Source organism: Mus caroli, unplaced genomic scaffold (genome assembly GCF_978045245.1).
Source record: "Mus caroli unplaced genomic scaffold, Mus_caroli_1 scaffold_10, whole genome shotgun sequence".
NCBI classification, from domain to species: Eukaryota; Metazoa; Chordata; class Mammalia; order Rodentia; family Muridae; genus Mus; species Mus caroli.
This window is the reverse complement of record NW_028227265.1, coordinates 89,019,130-89,039,784: the sequence shown is the minus strand read 5'-3', so window position 1 is coordinate 89,039,784 and position 20,655 is coordinate 89,019,130. Positions and strand designations below refer to the sequence as shown.

Below are 20,655 nucleotides of genomic sequence, written 5' to 3'. Positions count from 1 at the left end.
TTGCACATATACTGGGTTTTTTTGTTTATTTTTTGTTTTGTTTTGTTTTGTTTTTGGTGTTTTGTTTTTGTTTTTTTGAGACAGGGTTTCTCTGTATAGCCTTGGCTGTCCTGGAACTCACTCTGTAGACCAGGCTAGTCTCGAACTCAAAAATCCGCCTGCCTTGGCCTCCCAAGTGCTGAGATTAAAGGCGTATGCCATCACACCTGGCACATATACAGTTTTAACTTCTTTCTATTCAATCATTCACTACCCCTTATCCATCTTCCCAACTCTTTCCTCCTACATCAAAATATGCCTTCTACTTTAAAACAAAATCATTTATTTATTTATTTATTTATTTATTTTTATGTATATGAGTGCACTGTAGCTGTACAGATGGTTGTGAGCCTTAGGAATTGAATATTTAGGACCTCTGCTCACTCCTGTCAGCTCCACTCCCTCACTCTGGTCAACCCTGCTCGCTCAGTCCCTGCTAGCTCTGGGCCAAAGATTTATTTATTATTATAAATAAGTACACTGTTTCTGTCTTCAGACACACCAGAAGAGGGCGTCAGAGGTGGCTGTGAGTCACGGTGTGGTTGTGAGCCACCATGTGGTTGCTGGGATTTGAACTCAGGACCTTCAGAAGAGCAGTCAGTGCTCTTACCTGCTGAGCCATCTGGCCAGCGCCGTGCCTTCTACTTTTATGTCACATTTATGAATGCATATGTATACATACGCTTCCATATAGATACTTGACCTAGCATCCATAAGACAAAACGTGTGATTTTTTTTTTTTTTGGTTTTCTTTATCATCCCTTTTGTTCCTGATTTTTCCTTTTGTTAGACCTCTCTTCTATGTCACAGTCCCTCTATTTTCAAGATGTACACTCCTGAATACACATATGTGTACATACACACACACATATGTGTACATACACACACACACACATACACACACAAACAAATGAAAGGCAGAAAGAGACTGATTCTGCATATGAAAGAAACATATGTGGTTTGAGTCTGACTTAACGTGATTTCTAGTTCCATCGATTCTCCTATAAATGACACAATTTCATTCATTTTTACAGAAGAATTAAGTTGTTTTGTGTACCTGTACCACTGCTTCAATCAGCTCATCTGCTGACCACCATCTGGGCTGGTTCCCTATCTAGGTACTGTGAATACTGAAGCAGTAAACATGGTGTGGTTCTCTCTGTGGTCAGGCTGACTGGCATTCCTTCAACTATCACCCCAGAAGTATATAGGTAGGTCTACGGTGGCTCTCCATTCTAAAATCTAAACATGTGCATCAGCTAATTTAAATCTGTTTTTAACCTAGTAAGGTTATTGGCCATACCCCATTTTAAGGAGTAACATTAAAACACTTTAAAAAAAATCAAGCTCATAATTTACACCTGTCTCCTATTAACATACCCAGCTACCCATCTTAAACAAGGAAAGCTATTGTGTGTTGTGATGGTTTGTATATTCTTGGACTAGAGAGTGGCACCACTTGGAGGTGTGGCCTTGTTGGAATAGGTGTGACCTGGTTGGAGTAGGTGTGTCACTGTGGGTGTGGCCTTAAAATTCTCCCCCTAGTTGCCTGGAAGTCAGTCTCCCACTAGCAGCCTTTGGTTGAAGACTTAGAACTCTCAGCTCTGCCTGCACCATGCCTGCCTGGATACTGCCATGCTCCCACCTTGATGATAATGGACTGAACCCCTGAACCTGTAAGCCAGCCCCAATTAAATGTTTTTTATAAGACTTGCCTTGGTCGTGGTGTCTGTTCACAGCAGTAAAACCCTAACTAAGACATGTGTCTTTGCTGCTTTTCTCGCCTCTTGACCCCATTTTTCTACCTGCCTTCTTATAAAAGCCAGCCTCATTTCTCAAAATGATTGCTGAAATCATGTCCTTGAGGCTTGTCTGGTCTCCCCAGCCTCTGCTGCTTCTACTCCCCTACTACTAAAACCTTCCAAAAACTCAACTCTTTTAAAGTCACAGCAAATACTTAAGGATGTGGCAGCCACTGTCATTGTCTCCTTGCGTTCCCCTCTCCCATCACAACCTCTACCTGAACCTGGCATGCTTGCATCAGAATACATCCCTGTGTTCTTCATCTTTATACTTGGTGTTTTCTCAGCCCAGCACACAAGCCCTGTAAGCTACGGCCAGAGACTAAATGGCCTTGTCATCAGAAGCTTCCTTCCCTTGCTAGCCCTCCCAACTGCTACCAGCCTTTCCTCCAAGTACACAGCACGCCATCCACACTCCTGACTCAGTCCTTAGCATTCCCCTATGGCTTATTTTCTGACAGTAACACTGCATTAGATAAAACACTGGACCATAGCGGTCTTTCTTGATACCCTAACAAGTACTACCATCTGTGGCATACACAGTAGATGTCCAACAATTGTTTCCACTGTAGACATAAGGAAACAGGAGCCTGACTCTGACTCCAAGTACAACCAGCTTCTAACACTATAAAGTACAATTACCTTCTCTCTTTACAAAGAGAACTGAGCCTCAGAAAGAGGCCACTTTGCAGTGAGTGGTAAAGCCACACATTTAAAGTTATCCAAAATCCATGCTCACACTTGCATATGCCCTACTGTGTGCTCCTTTGTTTAGTTATTGTTTTATATATTATTGTGTATATCCCTAACACCAGTATCTATTGAATTCATATACTAATCCAATAGCTAGTGTTTCCAAGAGAACTGCTGCAGGTCACAATGACACTAAAGCAAAACAGAATCTTCTAGAAAAACTTTCTTGAAAAAAGTAAATCAAACATCAACTTATAGAAGTGAATCTCCCACAAATCACTTGTTTTACCTCCAGTGCCCACATACTGAAAAATTTGAAGTCTGTAAGACCTGTGGGACCTGAGTTTGAACATCCAACAGCTGTGTGTGTTTTGTTTTGTTTTATTTTATTTTTTTAAGATTTATTTTATTTATAAGTGCTCAATCTCCATGTACATTTGCATGCCAGAAGAGGGCATCAGATCCTATCATAGATGGTTGTGAGTCACCATGTGGTTGCTGGGGATTGAACTCAGGACCTCTGAAAGGGCAGTCAGTGTTCCTAACTCCTGAGCCATCTCTCCAGCCCCCCTGTGTGAGTTTTTAAATAAATACTCTGAAGCATGAGTGTGTGGATAACAATTGCAAACAAATAAATACAATGTATAAGCCCTGAGCGTTACTGTAACAATTAAATGACAGCCTATAAGAAAGCACCTAAGCCATGGTTCCTTTCAGTACCAGCTCCTTCATCTTGCTATCTTGACCACAGTGAGCAGTTACTTCTCACCCTAATAGCAATCCAAATCAAATCACTGCTCCCAAATAAAATCCTTTCTTAAAGTTTCAGGTAAACTGGGACCACCACATAGCCATAAGGTGGTCGGCTGTCTTGATAATTTAATTAAGGACTAAGACCTACGGAGTACACAAGAAAAACAAAAAAACCATTCTTCTATGGCAGATAGAGCTCTTAGGTACTACTGAAGTGACCAGTAGAAAATGCAATGTGAGGTCACCCGTTTAGTATCCTATAATAAGTCATAACCTGTGGGTATGACGGTTACGCTAGCCTCTTTACCCCCCTCTTAAGATAGAAAAAAAAGTGTGGTAGTTGAATTAGACAAATTGGACAAATTAGACAAATACTCTGCTGTATTAAAGACATGGTCACAGAAGCATAGCTCTATATTCTAGCTGATAAGTAAAATCACCAGTGATGACACCGTGGGACCCTTGGGATGGTCCTTACAGCCTTACAAAGCACTTCATATTGAATTCTCAGCTCTTGCTGCAACACTGCAAGGTGTAAACTGTCGGAATCCACCTTACCCAACGATTCCATGGCCTTACCTTCAATAGTACATACACATCACGGGCCCACAGCTACCAAGTCGGAAAATATAAGGAAACAAAACAAAACTGAAATTCTCCAGGCTCAGAACTACACAAGCAATTTATTTTCAAGACCAGTGCTCAAGGGGCTTCATGCTGGTTTTCCCGATACTGAAGGGTGACAGCCAGGACAGGTCTCTCATAAAACTAGACATGGCAGTACAAAACTATTCTTAGCACTAAGGGTGCGAAGCAAGAGGACCTCAGATTCAAGGCCAGCCTAGGCTACTGTGTGCTGAATTCAAAGCCAGACTGGCTGCCTGTGGATACCCTGTCTCATAGCAAGAACAAACTTCCCATAAAGTAATGAAAAGAATATCTTGATTCTGTGTAGGTCTATGAACACCTAAGGCTATTGATTATAATGAAGAGTTTATTGTAATTGTATTTGGTAAAATATTTAGATTCTAAATTATCAGCTTCCTCAGACATAAAAAAGAACTCGAAAGATCTGTGTCATGAAACAACACACAAGCCCATTCATTTAGAAATCCCTGCAACATTTCATCCTTGCCAACAGAGTTATTGATAAAGCCAAAACATCTATCTGTAAACTGACCCAGGTCAAGCATATCTCCAGCATTTTCTTATCATTGAGCAGACACCTATGTGACCTACTATGTAACCTGAGGAAAAAAAAAAAAGAGAAGAGTCTCATGTACTTGACTATGCTCTGTTTATTCCTCCTACACAAGAGTCCCCAAAAGACAGGCTATGTGCATTGCATCTGTCTTCCGCCTCTGCACTCAGATCCATTCCGGGTCCAGAGGACAAGCATTTCAAGGGCAGTCTGTGTGGGGCTGAAAATACACCTTAGTCTCCAATGCCAAAAATAGAGCTGAGAACACACAGGCAGTCCCTAACAGCAGCCCCGAGAATGTTTTGAAAACATCTTATCATACAATTGTCAAAAGACATTCACATGTTTAAAGAAAAATAACCCTTAAACTGCGAATATTGCTTTTTTTTTTTTTTTTAAGTGACTCTATCTAGTCCCTCATCCTCAGGATTCATCAGGTACTGCTGCAGACGTACTGCTTTGTTTACTCTGTAAGGACTTTTGTTTCTTTCATGCAGTAGAATTCACTGCAGGTGACCTACAGGTGACCTTACAGACCCACTGCATAATCCTTTCCCTTCTGGCTGTGGTATAGTTACCTGACCCATGTCACAGAGCTGGTCAGAAGTACACTCAAGCTTTGAAAAGCATCTTGGCTTCCTGGGTTTCCATGTTGCTATGTTTACAGGCACTACCTAGCCATTTCTAAAATGTGTCACAATATGTTTGAATGCTTAAAGCTCCTATTATTTTTTTTTTTTTAATTTCAGGAAAACAACACACCACCTGATCGTGTCAGTTATTTCAATGCAAATATCAAAATATACTAAAAATATTAATTTACTCTTTTAAAACCCTATCAAAAGGAACACCCATGTTCAAGAAAATACCAAATCTGAGGGCTTTTTTAATATGCAAGTTAGTTATATTTTGACTCATTCACACTCTATACTGCCTGGCAGAACAAAGAACAGCTGACTACAAATTACAAACCAAGTTCAGGATTATTATTAGCAATTATAGGCTACTCATTGCTAATACACCGGTTTTCTTCACCGTTCCTAAAAGCAGACTGCAGAGTTCACTTACCACCAATAGAGACTTTGATTCAAAAGTCTCATTCGTGGCTTGTTTTCCCAGCTCTTGCTTTTCCATGGGAGCCTCAGGGTCCTGCTCACCCTTTTCAGGGCTAATCTGATCGATGTGGGAAACATAAGTCACTTCCAAAGACTCTGAGCTTTTCATTTTCACGGGGAGAATGCCTTTGATCTTCTGGAAGAAGGCAGCTACAGACCCGGTCTCACTCCCTGCATGAGGAGAACCTGTCTTGTCAACATTCTCCTGATTCGGTTTCCCGGCAGATGTTGTTCTTGGAACCCCGAGCGAAGCATTTTTAGAATGAGTTGTAACTTGCGCAGCCTGGCTGGTAATGAGTTTATTAAACTGTTGCTTGTGTGTCTTGTTAATTGGGATTTCTGCTTTTTTGCCGGCTTTCAAGTCAGATCTTGGTGCTTTGTTCATCACTGTCAACTGTTTAGAAGGCCCTGGTGCCGGTGAAGAGCCCCCTGTTACCTGAGGGTTGGGTGTGTCCTTCATTAGGAAAGTGTCTTTGGGTTGCAACACTGATCTGGATATAACTTTGGCTTTAACATTTTTGAAGTTTGGTGTGGGATAACTTATAATTTCTGTCTTCCTGACTTTACTGCCTACAGTGGTATTTGTTTTGGTAGCTGATTTTCCAAGATTAGGTTTTGGCATATTTGTTGGTTCCCCTTTCAAGTTTGGTGCACTTTTAGCATCTCTTGGTCCATTCTCCATATTATTGTACTTCTTCACTTCAGCAGGTTCAAGTCTGAAGCTCAGATTGGGGGGTTGCTTAACTGGTGTTGACATGCAACTTGTGTTATCTGTGCAAATGGCTCCGCCGTTCTCACCCCAGCCCATTTCATAAGATGAACCCCTCCGCCCTGAGACACTTCTCAGGGTCAGCTCTTCAGTACTACTTTGGATGTCTGAGTCATTGTCGTGGGAATCGATGTGTGGGTCTTCAGTCACAGTGACTTTACACTCAGAGCCCAGGACTCTGGTTTTACTCTTCTCAAAAGCTGGCACCAGTACTGGGCATTCACCATCGACATGACAGTCGGGCAGTGTTCCTCTTAAATTTTGGCCCATTTCCTGTTGAGCATACGGGCCGTGTGAATGTGTCTCACTGTTTGGGTCATCTTCAGATACACAATAGAACTCCTGTGATGCAGACCCATTGGGGACCTCCATGCCACCCGAAACCAGTGTCACAGCTTGTATCTCTTTTTCTCCAATGAGTCCTCGCCCTGTCCCATCTGTGTACTCTTTGGTGACATTTCCTAAAGAATTCTGGCCCTGAACTCCAACGTCTGGACTGTCAGTTTGCATCAGCACATCAGAGATCACTGTAAAGGTTGTGTTTAGGGTCTTGGATGGTGCGGCTTGGAGGTTTTCAAAGTTCTCTCTATTATAATGAATCCCTCTCACACACATCTTAGAGGAATGGGGTGGTGTCTGATCAGAGCAGGACAAAGCATTTCTGTCTCTCACTGTTGTCTGCAAACCTCCAGGAGCATGCAAAGGCTGACCCTGTTCAATAGCATGGTGAGCTATAAAGGTGCAGTTAGCCTTGTCCACTTTCATGCCATATGTTTGTTTTAGATCCAAAATTTCAGGGGAGTCTCCACAAGCATAATCGTCATCAGACCCGCACGCAAAGGGCTTAGGAGGATCAAACTTCTCATCCTGGATTGCCTCTAGGGAATCAAAGTTACTGTGCAGGTCTTGGAGCTTCCCTGTGTTTACAAGTGCAGGAGACTGGCAAGTAAGCTCACTGTACATTGCAAACTCATGCTTCCCCATGAAATCACTTGAAGGCTCTGGATAAGCAAGTTCTTCAACACACTGATGGCTTAAAGATACACTTTCACTACTGTCCACCGCAGGATCCATTTCATAATCGACCACCATGGCATCTGGGTTGTCAGAGTTCCAATCCCCGTGACTCACTGAAGGGCACTGGGCAGATGGTGATGTTTGGTAGTATTCACATGGATTCGAGTTTTTATCTCGGATAAATACATAACGCAATCCATCTTCTGTCCTATCTGAATTATCATCATTCATCCTGAATATTAACCTCAAAGCTCTGCCATTTTATCTTCTCTTCAAATTCCTTTTAAATGAGAGTAAATGAAAGATGGTCCAGCTCCTCCCCTTTCTATTGCTTTCAGCCGGGTTCCACAACTGTAGTCTTAGATGCTCCAAAGTTGAAATGACTCGTCGTTCCCTGGAAGAAACAAAACAGTAAAGTCAAATAAATGTTAGAAAAATTTACAGCTTGCTCCTTAATTAGTTTAAAATCACTGCTTCCAAGATAACAACTCCTAACGATGAATGGGGCGGGGGGGGGGGGGCAAGCAGTGCAAATTTACAACATCATCTAATCTACCACTATCTTTCAAAGAAGCCTTTTGATGTGTGAAGGGATGGAGCGTGATGGTTTGGAAATGCAGATAAAGTTTCCTACTGATGTCACTGCTGACATGACTCCCAGAGACTTCTTAGAGAAGGGAACTAGCTCAGTGTGCAACCGTCTTTCCTTCTTACTGTTCAACGGTGAAGACATTCATCCTAACTTCCCTTGGCAGTCCCAATTTATGTCCACTGTCCCAGCAAAATTCCTAAGTGTCCCTCTCACTGTCAGAAGAGCTCCTACGCTGCATGATTGTCAGGGAGACCATCCAGGCCCCACAAATGAGTTAAACAGACTTGGAGAATTTGCATTTCTCTATTCATTCTAAATCATTCCTATCTTAACCATGTGCCCTTCCCAAGTGTGTGTGTGTACATGAGTGGGGGGAGGGGGGCAACAATACTAAGATTTGAAGTAAGCCAAGCAGTGATGTCACACTTCTTTAATCCCAGGACTCCGGAGGCAAGTGGATCTCTGTGAGTTCGAGGTCAACCTGATTTACAGAGCAAGGTCAACCTGATTTACAGACCAAGTTCCTCAACAGGTAGGGATACACAGAGAAACCTTGTCTTGAAAAACAAACAAGCAAAGAGTATTAAATAGCCTCTGTTAGAGGTTTCTCAAAATATAAACAAAGTCACTATGTGCTGAACTGTGTAACAGTTCCAAATAAATGGATACATTGAAGCCAACCCCATCCCTCAGGTTTGACTATATACTGGAGACTGAGTCTGGAGATGAGGTCATTAAAGACGTGAGAAGGGTTAAATAGGGAAAGAAGCGGACTTACCCACCAGAGTTGCTACCCTTCTGAGAAGAGATACCTGAAGGTCCTCCCCTCCCGCTTAGAGTACAGAAAAAACAAACCCACAATCTTAACAGAAGCACTATTCACAAAAGCTGAAAAAAAGGGTAGGGGAAACCCAAGTCCATCGACTGGTAAGTAGATATTAAAAAAAACAACAAAAACAAAAACAAACAACAAAAACAAAAACGTCCATTTTTATATCACAATACTCTTTAGCGCGCACACACACACACACAAATGAAAACAAAAAAGTTTCATTAGATACATGGATACAGTGTTACAACAGGAAAATATTACACTAAGAGAAAGAAGTTATTCAAAAGACTATTAAGATAACTGTTTATGGCAGGACAGTGGTGACTCATGCCTTTAATCCCAGCACTTGGGAGACAGAGGCAGGCGGATTTCTGAGTTTCAGGCCAGCCTGGTCTACAAAGTGAGTTCCAGGACAGCCAGGGCTGAGAAACCCTGTCTCAAAAAACCAAAAAAAAAAACCAAAAAAACAAAAAAACAACAAAAAAAAAAAGTCACAATAGGAACCATGAAGTACTCAATGGCTCTGGTATTGTCACCAACAGTTTTGAGTGTTCTGTTTATGCATCCTGAAATTAGCATCTACTGGTGCAAAGGCAAGGAGGAGTATTTATCTCAACAGCATGTGTGCACATAGATATGCATTGACAACATGTGTGCACATACAGATGCATCCACACAGACACACATACCCTAAACTCACATACTCAGGGCTCCGAATCCCACAACGGGAGCTGAATAATTTATATATTTACTGTAAATTAGCCAAGCCCTTCACTAACTCTTAGTTAAAAGAGATCCCTAAAGAGATTTTTATTAAGATCTTTAAACTTTTTATGAAGTACACATTATCATTTTATTACATGGGTTTACTGTGTGTGCGTGTAGGCTGGAGTGTATTGTATGCCTCAGCACTTCCTACAGTTCAGAGGGCAACTTGTGACAGTTGCTTCTCTCCTTCCGCCACATGCAAACCAGCTTTCAAACTGCAAGCTGTCATCAAGATTGGTGGGGAGTCATCTTGCTAATCAATCCCACAGATTAGCATTCTCAACCCGTTAGAAAATACATTCAAGCTAACTTTTAAAATCAAGAACGTTTATCCATTTTCAGACGCAGGAAACGCTGTACCTATGCGCTTCCTGAAGGGTAGTGATTGTTGGAGAAAATGTGACACGAGGGAGTCACATTTTAGTTACTCTTATTTATTTTTTTTAAAGATTTATTTATTATTATTATTGTATGTATATGAGTACACTGTAGATGTACAGATGGTTGTGAGCCTTCATGTGGTTGATGGGAATTGAATTTTTAGGACCTCTGCTCTCTCTGGTCTGCTCTGCTCGCTCAGTCCCTGCTCGCTCTACCCCAAAGATTTATATATTGTATGTAAGTACACTGTAGCTGTCTTCAGATGTACCAGAAGCGGGCGTCAGATCTCATTACTGATGGTTGTAAGCCACCATGTGGTTGCAGGGATTTGAACTTAGGACTTTTGGAAGAGCAGTCAGTGTTCTTATCTGCTGAGCCATCTCGCCAGCTCCTTTAGTTACTTTTCTGTTGCTGTGATAAAATACCATGACCAAAACAACCTAAGGAAGGTTTATTGTGACTAAAATTCTACAGGAAGGGGCCATAATGACTGGGAGGGCCTGGCAGTGGGCAGCTGGAGTTGGAAACTGAGGGAGAATATTTTGCCACACACAGGAAGCAAAGAGAGTGAACTGGAAGTGGGGTGAGGACACACTCTCAACGTCACCACCCTCCCCCTCATCTCACTCCCTGTGGCACCTCCAACAGGGATCTACATCTCCTTAAAGCTCATTAACTTTCTCCAAACAGTGCCACCACATGAGGACAAAGTGTTCAAATGTTTAAACTTATGGGCACAGTTCATTCAAACCATCGCAGGTGAAAGAGAAAGAGCAGGGGGTCAGGGGGTGACAGAGGTGGCAAAGAAAAACAAGTAGGATTCAGAAATTTGAAAATGCCACAAGAAAACCCATTGTTTCGTATGCTAATGAGAAAAGAAAGAACAAAGAAAGAAAAGGAAATGCCTGCCTGGGCAGGAGGGGACTATAAGGACAATTCCTGGAGGGATGGAGAGAATCTGTAATATGTAGATGTAAACAAAACTGCTCATTCGCATGATTATAGAAGTTATGTGCCTACAAGAACAGGGTCACTAAATTCAACTAATAGAATTTTTATCACCCCATCACTCTTTTCCAAAGTACATAAAAGATGATTGCATAAAAATATTTTTAAAAGATATGTACTTAATAAATGGCCAAATTAAGTTATTCTGAAAAGATACATCATCGGAGAAGTCATGGCGCCAGTCTCACGTTGTATGTTATTTAAATGGTTGCCAGATTTTCTCTTCTAGCATGGCCCTAAATGAGATGTCATTGCCTTCTTCAGCTCCTCCGAAGATTAAAGTAATATTAAAGTCAAAGAACTCGGGTATAACAAAACCAGACGTTGTGTTTCCGCTCCCAGGGGTGCTGTCACTGCTTTATTTATTTATTGGGGGGGGGGGCATTGTTTTGTTTTTTGAAGACAGAGTTTCTCTGTGTACCCGTGGCTATCCTGAGCTTGCTCTGTAGACCAGGCTTCCCTCGAACTCAAGAGATCTACATGCCTCTGCCTCTACAGTTCTGGGATTAAAGGCGTGTATGCTGCCGCCACCACCCAGTGTCAGTATTCTCTGCAATACACGTATTAACATGTATAAATCACAGGCATAGGAACTGACTTGTGCATTTTGTTTACTGTCATCTGACACTATTCACTATAGGACACAATGTGAAGGAAGTACCTTGACTGTGAAGATAAAGCCATGGACAGGAAAAGGTTAACCGTCCTTCCCTTGGGAGGTAGTTAAAAGTGGAAGGCAGCTCAGTCCATAAAGTGTGTGGTGTCATGCAAATACAGAGACACTTATTTTTTAAAAAGGAGCAGTGGGGAGAGCCTGGGGAGAGGGGAGGGAAGAGGAGGGCAAGGTGTGGCTCTGGAAAGGGAGGGAGGGAGGGACCCATTAAATATCTAGTCAGTTTGGCCTAATAGAAGAGGAGTTCCAGGCCAGTAAGAGCCCTAGCTCGTTTTGAGTTTAAGAACCAACAACAACAAACAAACAAAAATAAAAGTGAGGAAAAAATGCAAGTATATCAGATGTGCGCGCACACACACACACACACACACACACACACATGCAGGCATGCAGGCTCACTAACACAGGCACACATACATATATACACATGCACACAAGCATACTGTCTGTCTCTAGACCAATTTCATTCCTCCTTTCTACCTAAAGGTCACCGACTATGTGCTAGTCACATAGTCTATGACTTCATCTCACCTGACTCAAATAGTCTTCATATTCCTACCATTACAATATGATCTGCCTCAAGTTTAAAGAAGCCTCAAAGTTACTGTCTTGAAAACATTTTTTTTTAAGTTAAAATGAATTTTAACAGAATTAAAACAGAGAAGACAAGACAAAACCTTGGGAGCAAACCACTCTTACACCCAGGGGACGGGTCCCAAGTTCATTCAGTCGCACTGTCTAGCAGAGCAAAGCACAATGATCAAGTTCCCTTTGGAAAGAGAACTATCTGAAAGGAGAGATCTCTGAGCACGACTTGGGCAGGACACAACAAATTCCTCACTCATTACGGATTTGGCAATACAATAGGCAGTTCATCCAGAATTTTTCAAAAATAAATACATATTCTTGAGACTTTTAAGGTTGAGAGTTGACTAACCACCAGACAGGAAGACTGTGCATTCAAGTATGACTACGCACTGTGATCTTGTCTTGCAAATAACAAAACAATCAAGAACTGGAAAATAGCAATAATTATATTCGAAACCTCAGCTTTAAAATGGTTAACTCAGCTCAGTGGGTAAAGAGTTCGGATTCCCCAGAACCCATGTCAACCAGACCCAGAAGCACATGCCTATACACCCAGACCCTCTAAAGCACAATGGACGTCAGCATAGGTCAGCTAGCCCGGTATACACACTGGAGAAGAGGAGACCCTGCCCCAAAGTAGATGACAAGCACCAACACTCAGGCTGTCCTCTGACCTCCAGTGTGCACACAGTAGTACAGGTGTGGCTACACTCGGACACAAGACCGTGCATACACACTTAGAGTAAAAATGCCCCAAAACTTGAACCACCATCACGTAATTGAACTAATGACCCCTGACATTCTTAATCCTGGAAGGAATTTTAGAGACCCAACTCACACTGCTTAATCTTAATGCCAACGCTGCTAATCAGCTGTGAGTGAATCTCTTATCAGGTTAGACAACTCTTGGTGTGTGCGGTATTTCACTCACTAGCCTACAAGCCCAGGGGATGCTTTGCTGTCAGCCCACGCTTTATTCCTCTTGCCCACCAAGTCTATTCCTACCACTCCGATTTAATTCATCCTGTGGTAATTCTAAAATGAAATGTGTTTGCGTAGGTCAAACAAAGGCTAGCTATGGCCATACAGGACGTAATTTTATACCTATTCATGTATGAGATGTCTTTTCTTTTTAATTTTTAAGATTTATTTTATGTATATGAGTACACTGTTGCTGTCTTCAGACATACCAGAAAAGGACATCAGATCCCATTACAGATGGTTGTGAGCCACCATGTGGTTGCTGGGGAATTGAACTCAGGACCTTTGGATGGGCAGTCAGTGCTCTTAACTCCTGAACCATCTCTCCAACCAGAGCTGCCATATTTTAATGTATATAAATACAAATAGACAGTTAGGAATTATAGTTTTTAAAAAAAAATCACAAAATCAGTTTCCTTAAAAGCTTTTTGTTAAGTTTCAAACCAGGACAAATGGTTCAGGTGCCTATTTAACATATCAATGTGGACGCTGGCCTACAGGTTCTCCCAACATCCCTCAGCCCTAACTGTTATAGGACTCTCCTGGCTGGCATATCCTGGACCCCTTACCCTTTAACTCTCCAATTCAAGGGGCTGGGCTGCCCTTCCCTATATAATCCAACCATTTTGGTTACCTGCTCTCCTTGTACTTTGGGCCTCCTGGCTGCTGCCCCTCCTCTCTTGCTCTCCCCTCTCCCTCTCCTCACAGGAGGGCACAGCTCAGGGTCAGGTCCACTCTGGACTCTCCCAGCAGACCCTGTCTCTGGCTATGCTCTCCCACATATCTCTAATTAAACTAAACCTCTTCCATCATACCTAGGAGCAGGCATGCTCCTCTCTACCTTTCCCGTCTATCTTTTCCTGTCTACTTTTGAACAACACACGACTCACAGCAGTAGTTCAACTCCACAAAATATGCGCTCACTGGTAAAGCAGTGACCCAGGTCTGCCAAGGCCACTTCTGCTAACAGCTCACTGTGGAGTCATAGCCAGTATCAGTCAAATCAGGAGGGACATAACTTCCCTTCTATGCAGGAGTAGAAGAACTAGAAACAATTGTCCAAAGACTTAAGGGAGTAAGGGAAGAATTCTCTTACGAATTATGTCATATACATAGAACATGATTCCAAATTAAGATGGATACCAATACCTGTCTTGAATGACAGCCTTTCAGCCAGTGTCATTTAGGGATTCAGAGCTTCCTGAGAATAAAAGGAGAACGGAATGGGAAGGGAGGGCAGGCTCCTGCTTGTCACTCGAAAACAAAGTGGATTTCATGACTAATGGGGCTGTCTGGCTGGATACTTAGCCCATTTCCTCTTCCTTATTGTATTTCATTTCTTGTGAATGCTGTGCATTCTAGACAAGAGCTAAGTGGACATTACATACACGCCCACCCCCAGGCTTGCGCCATAACAGTCAGAATCCTTCACATTCTCCTTCCCTCCCACAGGGCTTGACACAGATGAACAAAGTGAGACCCTTGTGTGTCAGCATGGTAAGATGCTGGGACCATGAATGGGGGAGGCCCAGATCCCCACTTCAGTGACTGGAGGATCAATGGCCAATCACAAAACATCAGCCTCAGTAAATGAGCAATCAAGTAATGCTGTATTGGAAAATGACTTTTTCTTCTGTGTGTGTGCACGCTCAAGTATGTGTGAGTGTGTGTGTATGTATGTGTGTGTGTGTGTATATGAGTGGGTATTATGTATATGAGTATATGTTTGTGAATATATGTGTGAATGTATGTGTTTATGTATTTGCATATGAGTGTGTGTATGTATGAGTGTATGTATTTGTGTGAGTGTGTATTTGTGTGTGACTGTATGTGTGTGTGTATGTTTGTATGAATGTATGTGAGTGTGTATGAGTATATGTGAGTGAGTGTATGTATGTGTATGTGTTTGTGTGTTATTGTGTGAATGTATGTTTGTGCGTATAAGTATGTATGCATGTGAATGTGAGTGTATGTATGTTTTTGTGTGAGTGTGGATGTGTGTGTGTGTATATATATATATATGTGTGTGTGTGTGTGTGTATGTGTGCTTTGCTGTTATATTATTGGCACAGATACCATAGATTATATTCTGATAATACTGTTGCTTTGGTCACTCTAGTCATTCTTTTTTATTTTTATTTTTTACTAGATGAAGACTTTTATAAATTAATACTTGCCTAATAGGAAAAAAAACAACTATTGGATCAGTAATTCCTTGGTGGTTGACTAAATGACAGAGGAGAAGTCTAACTTCCTTGTTTGTGAACAAAGAAGATGTTCAGACAGTCAAGCAAAGAGTTTCTAAGATAGCCTACAAAAAAAAAAGGAATTTCTATGTATTTTCATCATAGAGGCCAGCAGTTTATTGAAATGAGTCCCTACATGCTGAACAACCTCCCTACTCCTTTCCTGTTATTAAATCTTCCCTAGGTTTGTTTGAGAAGTCTCCACATGTTAACTAGTTCAAAGGTTGGCAAATAAGTTCTATAAAGACAAACTGTGAGTATTTTTAGGTTTTGTAAAATACACAATCTGGAATGTGTTCACTCAACCCAGCTCTTGTAGAATAAAAAATAGCTGTAGATAATAAGATAATATCCAAGGGAATGTGCCTGAGTGTCCCTACTAAAACAACTTACCAAAAAGATAGGGGGCATATGGGCACCAAAAAGACAGTTTGCATAACCCTGGACTGGCGTAATGGGTCATACATCGGCACTAAGTCACCAGCTACACTTAACAATCATCAAAATGCACAATTCTTCTGGTTTTGTTTCTATTTTTTGACTCAGAGAAGTTACTATTACAGCGCACCTCAGCATGCCTCAGTTCTCTCATAAGTAATATTTACCTCCATAAAATATCACCTCAAAAATCTGATACAGTAGATTTTTTTTAAAAAGCAAAATCTGTACCAAATTTGTTTTCCAATTTTATAAAGCCTATCAATTATGTAAACTGTAAACCTCAAATTATACACTATGAGATCTTTGTAAAAAAAAAAAAAAAACAAACAAACAAAAAAAAACTACCCCATCAATGATAGAGCGTGCCTTTAATCCCAACACTCAGGAAGGTCAGCCTGTTCTACAGAGCCAGTTCCAGGACAAATTGAAAGACCTATGCTTAAGTGTTGAGAATTAAGACCCTGTTTACTGAAGATGTGTTGACCTGTTCAAGTTGGGCACAGGTACCAAAGACCATAGAACTGGAAAAAACAAAACAAAACAAAAAAAAAAAACAAAAACCTCCCAGAAAAAAAAAAAAAAAAAAACTCTAAATAGCCATGAAGTTTGAGGACAAGAACCCAAGTTACAGTTGATGGTGGTTAAGTCTCTGTAAAATACCATACAGGAGAACACACCCAGGACCAAAGGAGACTGCCCTACACCAATAAAACAAGGGTATCTGCCCCATCTCAATGGCTTCATGTAAGTCCAATCCTCCCCATTAATGTCTTCATGATGTCCCAACTTCACCGTGTCCTGGGTCTCCAAGGTCCCACAGCTCACAATCTTATACTGGATACAGTAGATCCTTAGTCGTTACTCATTCCACCCTTTCTCCATGAGCATGGACAGATGTTCACGCCATTCCATTTAATTTAGGAAAAGACCCATTCCCAGATTAAATCCTGATATAAATCATGAAATCTTAATTGCACTTGGTAGACTCAAAGGTCTGTCATTATGATGCTTCAAAACTCAAGAAAAAGAATGAACAGTGTGAGCCAATATGTGGCTCAAAGAGCTATTCTAAGTACATCCTGTGAAATTCTCCATTATTCACAAACCAGCCTTCAACGTCAACACTGATGGTCTAGATGGACGTGGTGGTCCATACTTATACTCCCAGCACTCAGGAGGTTGAAGCAAGTGGACTGCCATGAATTTGGGGACAGCTTGGGCGAGTTTGAGGCTAGTCAAAGCTAAATAGTGATACCTTGGTTTTAGGGATGGAGGGAGGGAAGGAGGAAGGATAATTACCCATTGAGGAAAGACCTGGTAGAGCTGCCCAGACTGGAGTAAGGCTAAGCATGGTTTTGTGCTTTTTTAACTGGTGAGCTAAATAAACTCCAGCAACAAAGACAAAGGATCAAGTATCAAAGGCTCGCCTCTAAGTCTGGAAGACAGAGAAGCAGTCTTCCCAGTTCAGAAGCAAGCACTTCTCAGGCAAAAAGGCCTGAGATCTCAGCTACAGAGGTGTGGTAGATTGATTAGGGTATGGCCCCCATAGACTACTGTGTTTGAATGCTTGGCCGTGGGGCGCACTATTAGGAGGTGAGGCATTGTTAGAGGAAGTGAGTGTCACTGTGGGGACAGACTCATGTAAAAATAAATCCAGACATGGTGGTACACACCTAAAACCCCAGAGCTAGGGGACAAAAACAGGTCACGGGGACTCACTGGACAGCCGGTCTAGCTGGAAACACTGAGTGCCAGGTCCAGTGAGAAACCCTATCTTAAAAAAATAGAAGCAGTTTAGGAAGACATCCAACACCAAATTTTGACCTGTAATTGAGCATCAGGGAAGCTGGTGCAGGAATATTGCAAGGTGAAGGCTAGGCTGGGCTGGGCTACGTCGTGAGGCAGTCTCAAAAAGAAAAGCTCAAGAAATGAAAACATGATGTATTGATGATCGTCAATGGTGTTGATGGACAGAAAAAGTGTATTGTTTTCAATGTAGGGAAATGACAGGGGAAGGACAGAAGGTAACCGCTTCAAAGCGCTGAGCAGCGAGCCGCTCTCCTGTAGAAGTCTCTCTTAAAGACAAAGTGGTCCTTTCTTTCCTTATCTGTGGTTTAGTTTTCATGGCTTCAATTACCCATGGTCAGCCTTGATCCAAAAAAAAGCCTACATGGAAAATCCCAGAAATGTACAATTCGTAAGTGCAAGGTAACTTTAGCCACAGTGTATGGTTCTAAACGTTCTCTTCTTACTGCTAAGCTCTTGCTACGCCTGCCTGATAAAGTAACCTGTATCATAAGTTTATACATGTAGGAAATAAACAACATCCCGACAGCTGAGAAACACTTGTGGGCTTCACTTATGTCCCAGAAGTCTTGGAATGTAACCCCAATAGACAAACAGGCAACCATGCTTATCTACCTAAATTTCATACTCATGACAGAAAAGAATTTTAAAATATGTTAGACAGCAACACAGAACCTTCGGTCGCTCCGTTTAGAATTATCTTTTTTCCCTTTTTCTGTTTTCTGTTTGTTTGTTTTTTAGGACAGGGTTAACCTGTGTAGCCCTGGCTGTCCTGAAACTCACTCCATTTTAGGGGTGTGTGTGTGTGTGCTCGCACACACAAGTACACATGTATGCATACAAACATTCATGAAGAGACCAAACACAGGACATAATGCATGCTTGCCAGGCATGTTACTGTTGAACTACTGTACCCCTAGCCAAGAAATTACTTTAAAATAAAATCATCATTGAAACATAGTTCAATATTCCAAAGCCACAGACTCTTAGGGTTAGAAAAGAACTCAAAACTTGGATCTATGGGAGTTTAACAAATACCCAACACACTAATGCTCTCTTAATCCATAATCAAACAAATACCTGACCATGCCAGAGAGATCTATGATGTCCAGAGTCATAAAACATGCTACCGAACTTAATGTGTAAATTCTAGTTAGATTCAAATGCAGAAGAAAACTCTCTTGGTAAATGGGGAGACACACAAGTTGTCTCAGTCATGCAGAAGTCTGCACAGGTTATCCAGGAATGCTTGTGTTTGCATAGGTTTCCCAATCAGCCACCAGAGCCCGGGCCCTACCTCTCCCCTTCTGCCACCTTGGATCTGTGGCCCAGAGAAGCATTACCTGTGTCTTGCCGGGCAGGGTAGTAAGAGGTATGGAATCCGTTTCTAACACCTGACCCTAACAGCAGTGGCTATACTTGCCGAGAAGGTAGACTGGGGACTAGCTAGCCATCCTGGCTGGCTAAATACCTAGCAGGAGATTCTATATAACCAAAGATGAGAAGAAAATGGAAACTGATAGCCATCTCTTCTCTCTGCCTCAGGCCTAGTGCTCTACCCAGAGAGCACTGCTCATCACTATTGATGCAAGCACTCATATCTTAAAGTTTAAGTCTGGCGTTCCCTGACGGGTTGGTCTCCAACAAGTGACACAGTTTTGGAAGGTTGTTGACACTTCAGTCTATTTCCTAAGGTGATGAATGGTAGCTTTGCTTTTCAATCTTGGAACAAAATATGTATTCAGTCAAAGACATAAAATGACAATATGAATACTATGGTATCATAGTGAATACAATTAGGGACACTAAAGCATGCATTTGATAGTTGCTATGTGCTGCATTCCAGAGAAGGTACACACACACTGGATTGGCAATAAATGAAACACAGTAACAATTAGCAAAGTTGCTTTCCAGGGAAAACACCCACAGGCCACAGGAGTAATGAACAGGACATCTGAGGGAGTGCTGATCTTCACAAGAACTCAGAGGGAAATATAGGGGGCTTTGTCCAACAGAGCCGGGTAGTGCAGGCAGAGGAGTCACATAGGATAGGCTCCAAAGTGCAGGGGAGGCTGGAATGTCTTGAGGAAGAAACTCTAGGAGACAGGGGCAGTAAAGTGGGGTAGGTAGTGGGATCAGCTGATTCTATTTATTGGCCCTGGAGTCTGCCGGAGCAGACTGGTGCTGGCCTTGGTTGAGATGTCAATCATATTCTACTGGAGACAAGCAGTAGGCAGGAAACGGTTACGAGCGAGCTGAATTGACAGAATAGTGGGGAGGAAATCCAGACAAAAGTCCAGACATGCTCCCAAGGCCCGGCACTGTGTAATCTGCACCACGCAGGAGACAGCACGGCACACAGCGATGCTCAATAAATGTCTGTTCAATTAAACATCATTTCCAAGGATTCTTTCACTTATATTAATATTTAAAGAAGGAAGCTACAGAAGATAGTGTGGGCTTGAAGCTGCTGCATAAATAATCTATCATGTTCTTTGTTGGTACAAAAAGGATTTCAAGCTTTCGTCTGAACTAGAGAAAACATGATGTTCCCTTTTCTTTAACTAATATAAAAGTTTAGGGCCGGACTGTGCAACGATAAAGGGTGGAAAGGTTCACTACCCATTTCAGATGAAGCTTAAAGAGCGCCAGAGAGATCTGGGTTAAAAATGAATAATTTATTGAAACACAGAGAATGATACAATTTAATCATCCAAAGGAAAACAATCTGCTTCTTTTTAAAACACAAATTTAAGAATTTTTAAGTAGAAAATGTAACAATGTCAGAGGAACTCTTTTATACCGTTTTGGTTTTGTTTTTTTTTAAAGAAAAACATTAAAACTATCTCAACAAAAAATATATTCATCTCCCACTCTCTCTCATTCAGAAGCTATATACTAAGGTTTGTTTGTATTTAAGATACATTTGATGCTGGGCTTGGCGCGCGCG

The 20,655-nt window shown here is 41.7% G+C and overlaps 1 protein-coding gene across 4 annotated transcripts in view; it reads right to left on the bottom strand.

The window, feature by feature from the left end:
• Nucleotides 1–20,655, bottom strand: part of Mtus1 (microtubule associated scaffold protein 1) — a 149,725-nt gene that overhangs the window by 94,237 nt on the left and 34,833 nt on the right. For all 4 annotated transcript variants that reach the window (XM_029480460.2, XM_021170971.3, XM_021170973.3 and 1 more), the window contains exon 2: nucleotides 5,557–7,783. In XM_029480460.2, the coding sequence (XP_029336320.1) occupies nucleotides 5,557–7,620 (2,064 nt within the window). In that variant the 5' untranslated portion in view covers nucleotides 7,621–7,783. The remainder of the gene's footprint in view (nucleotides 1–5,556; nucleotides 7,784–20,655) is intronic.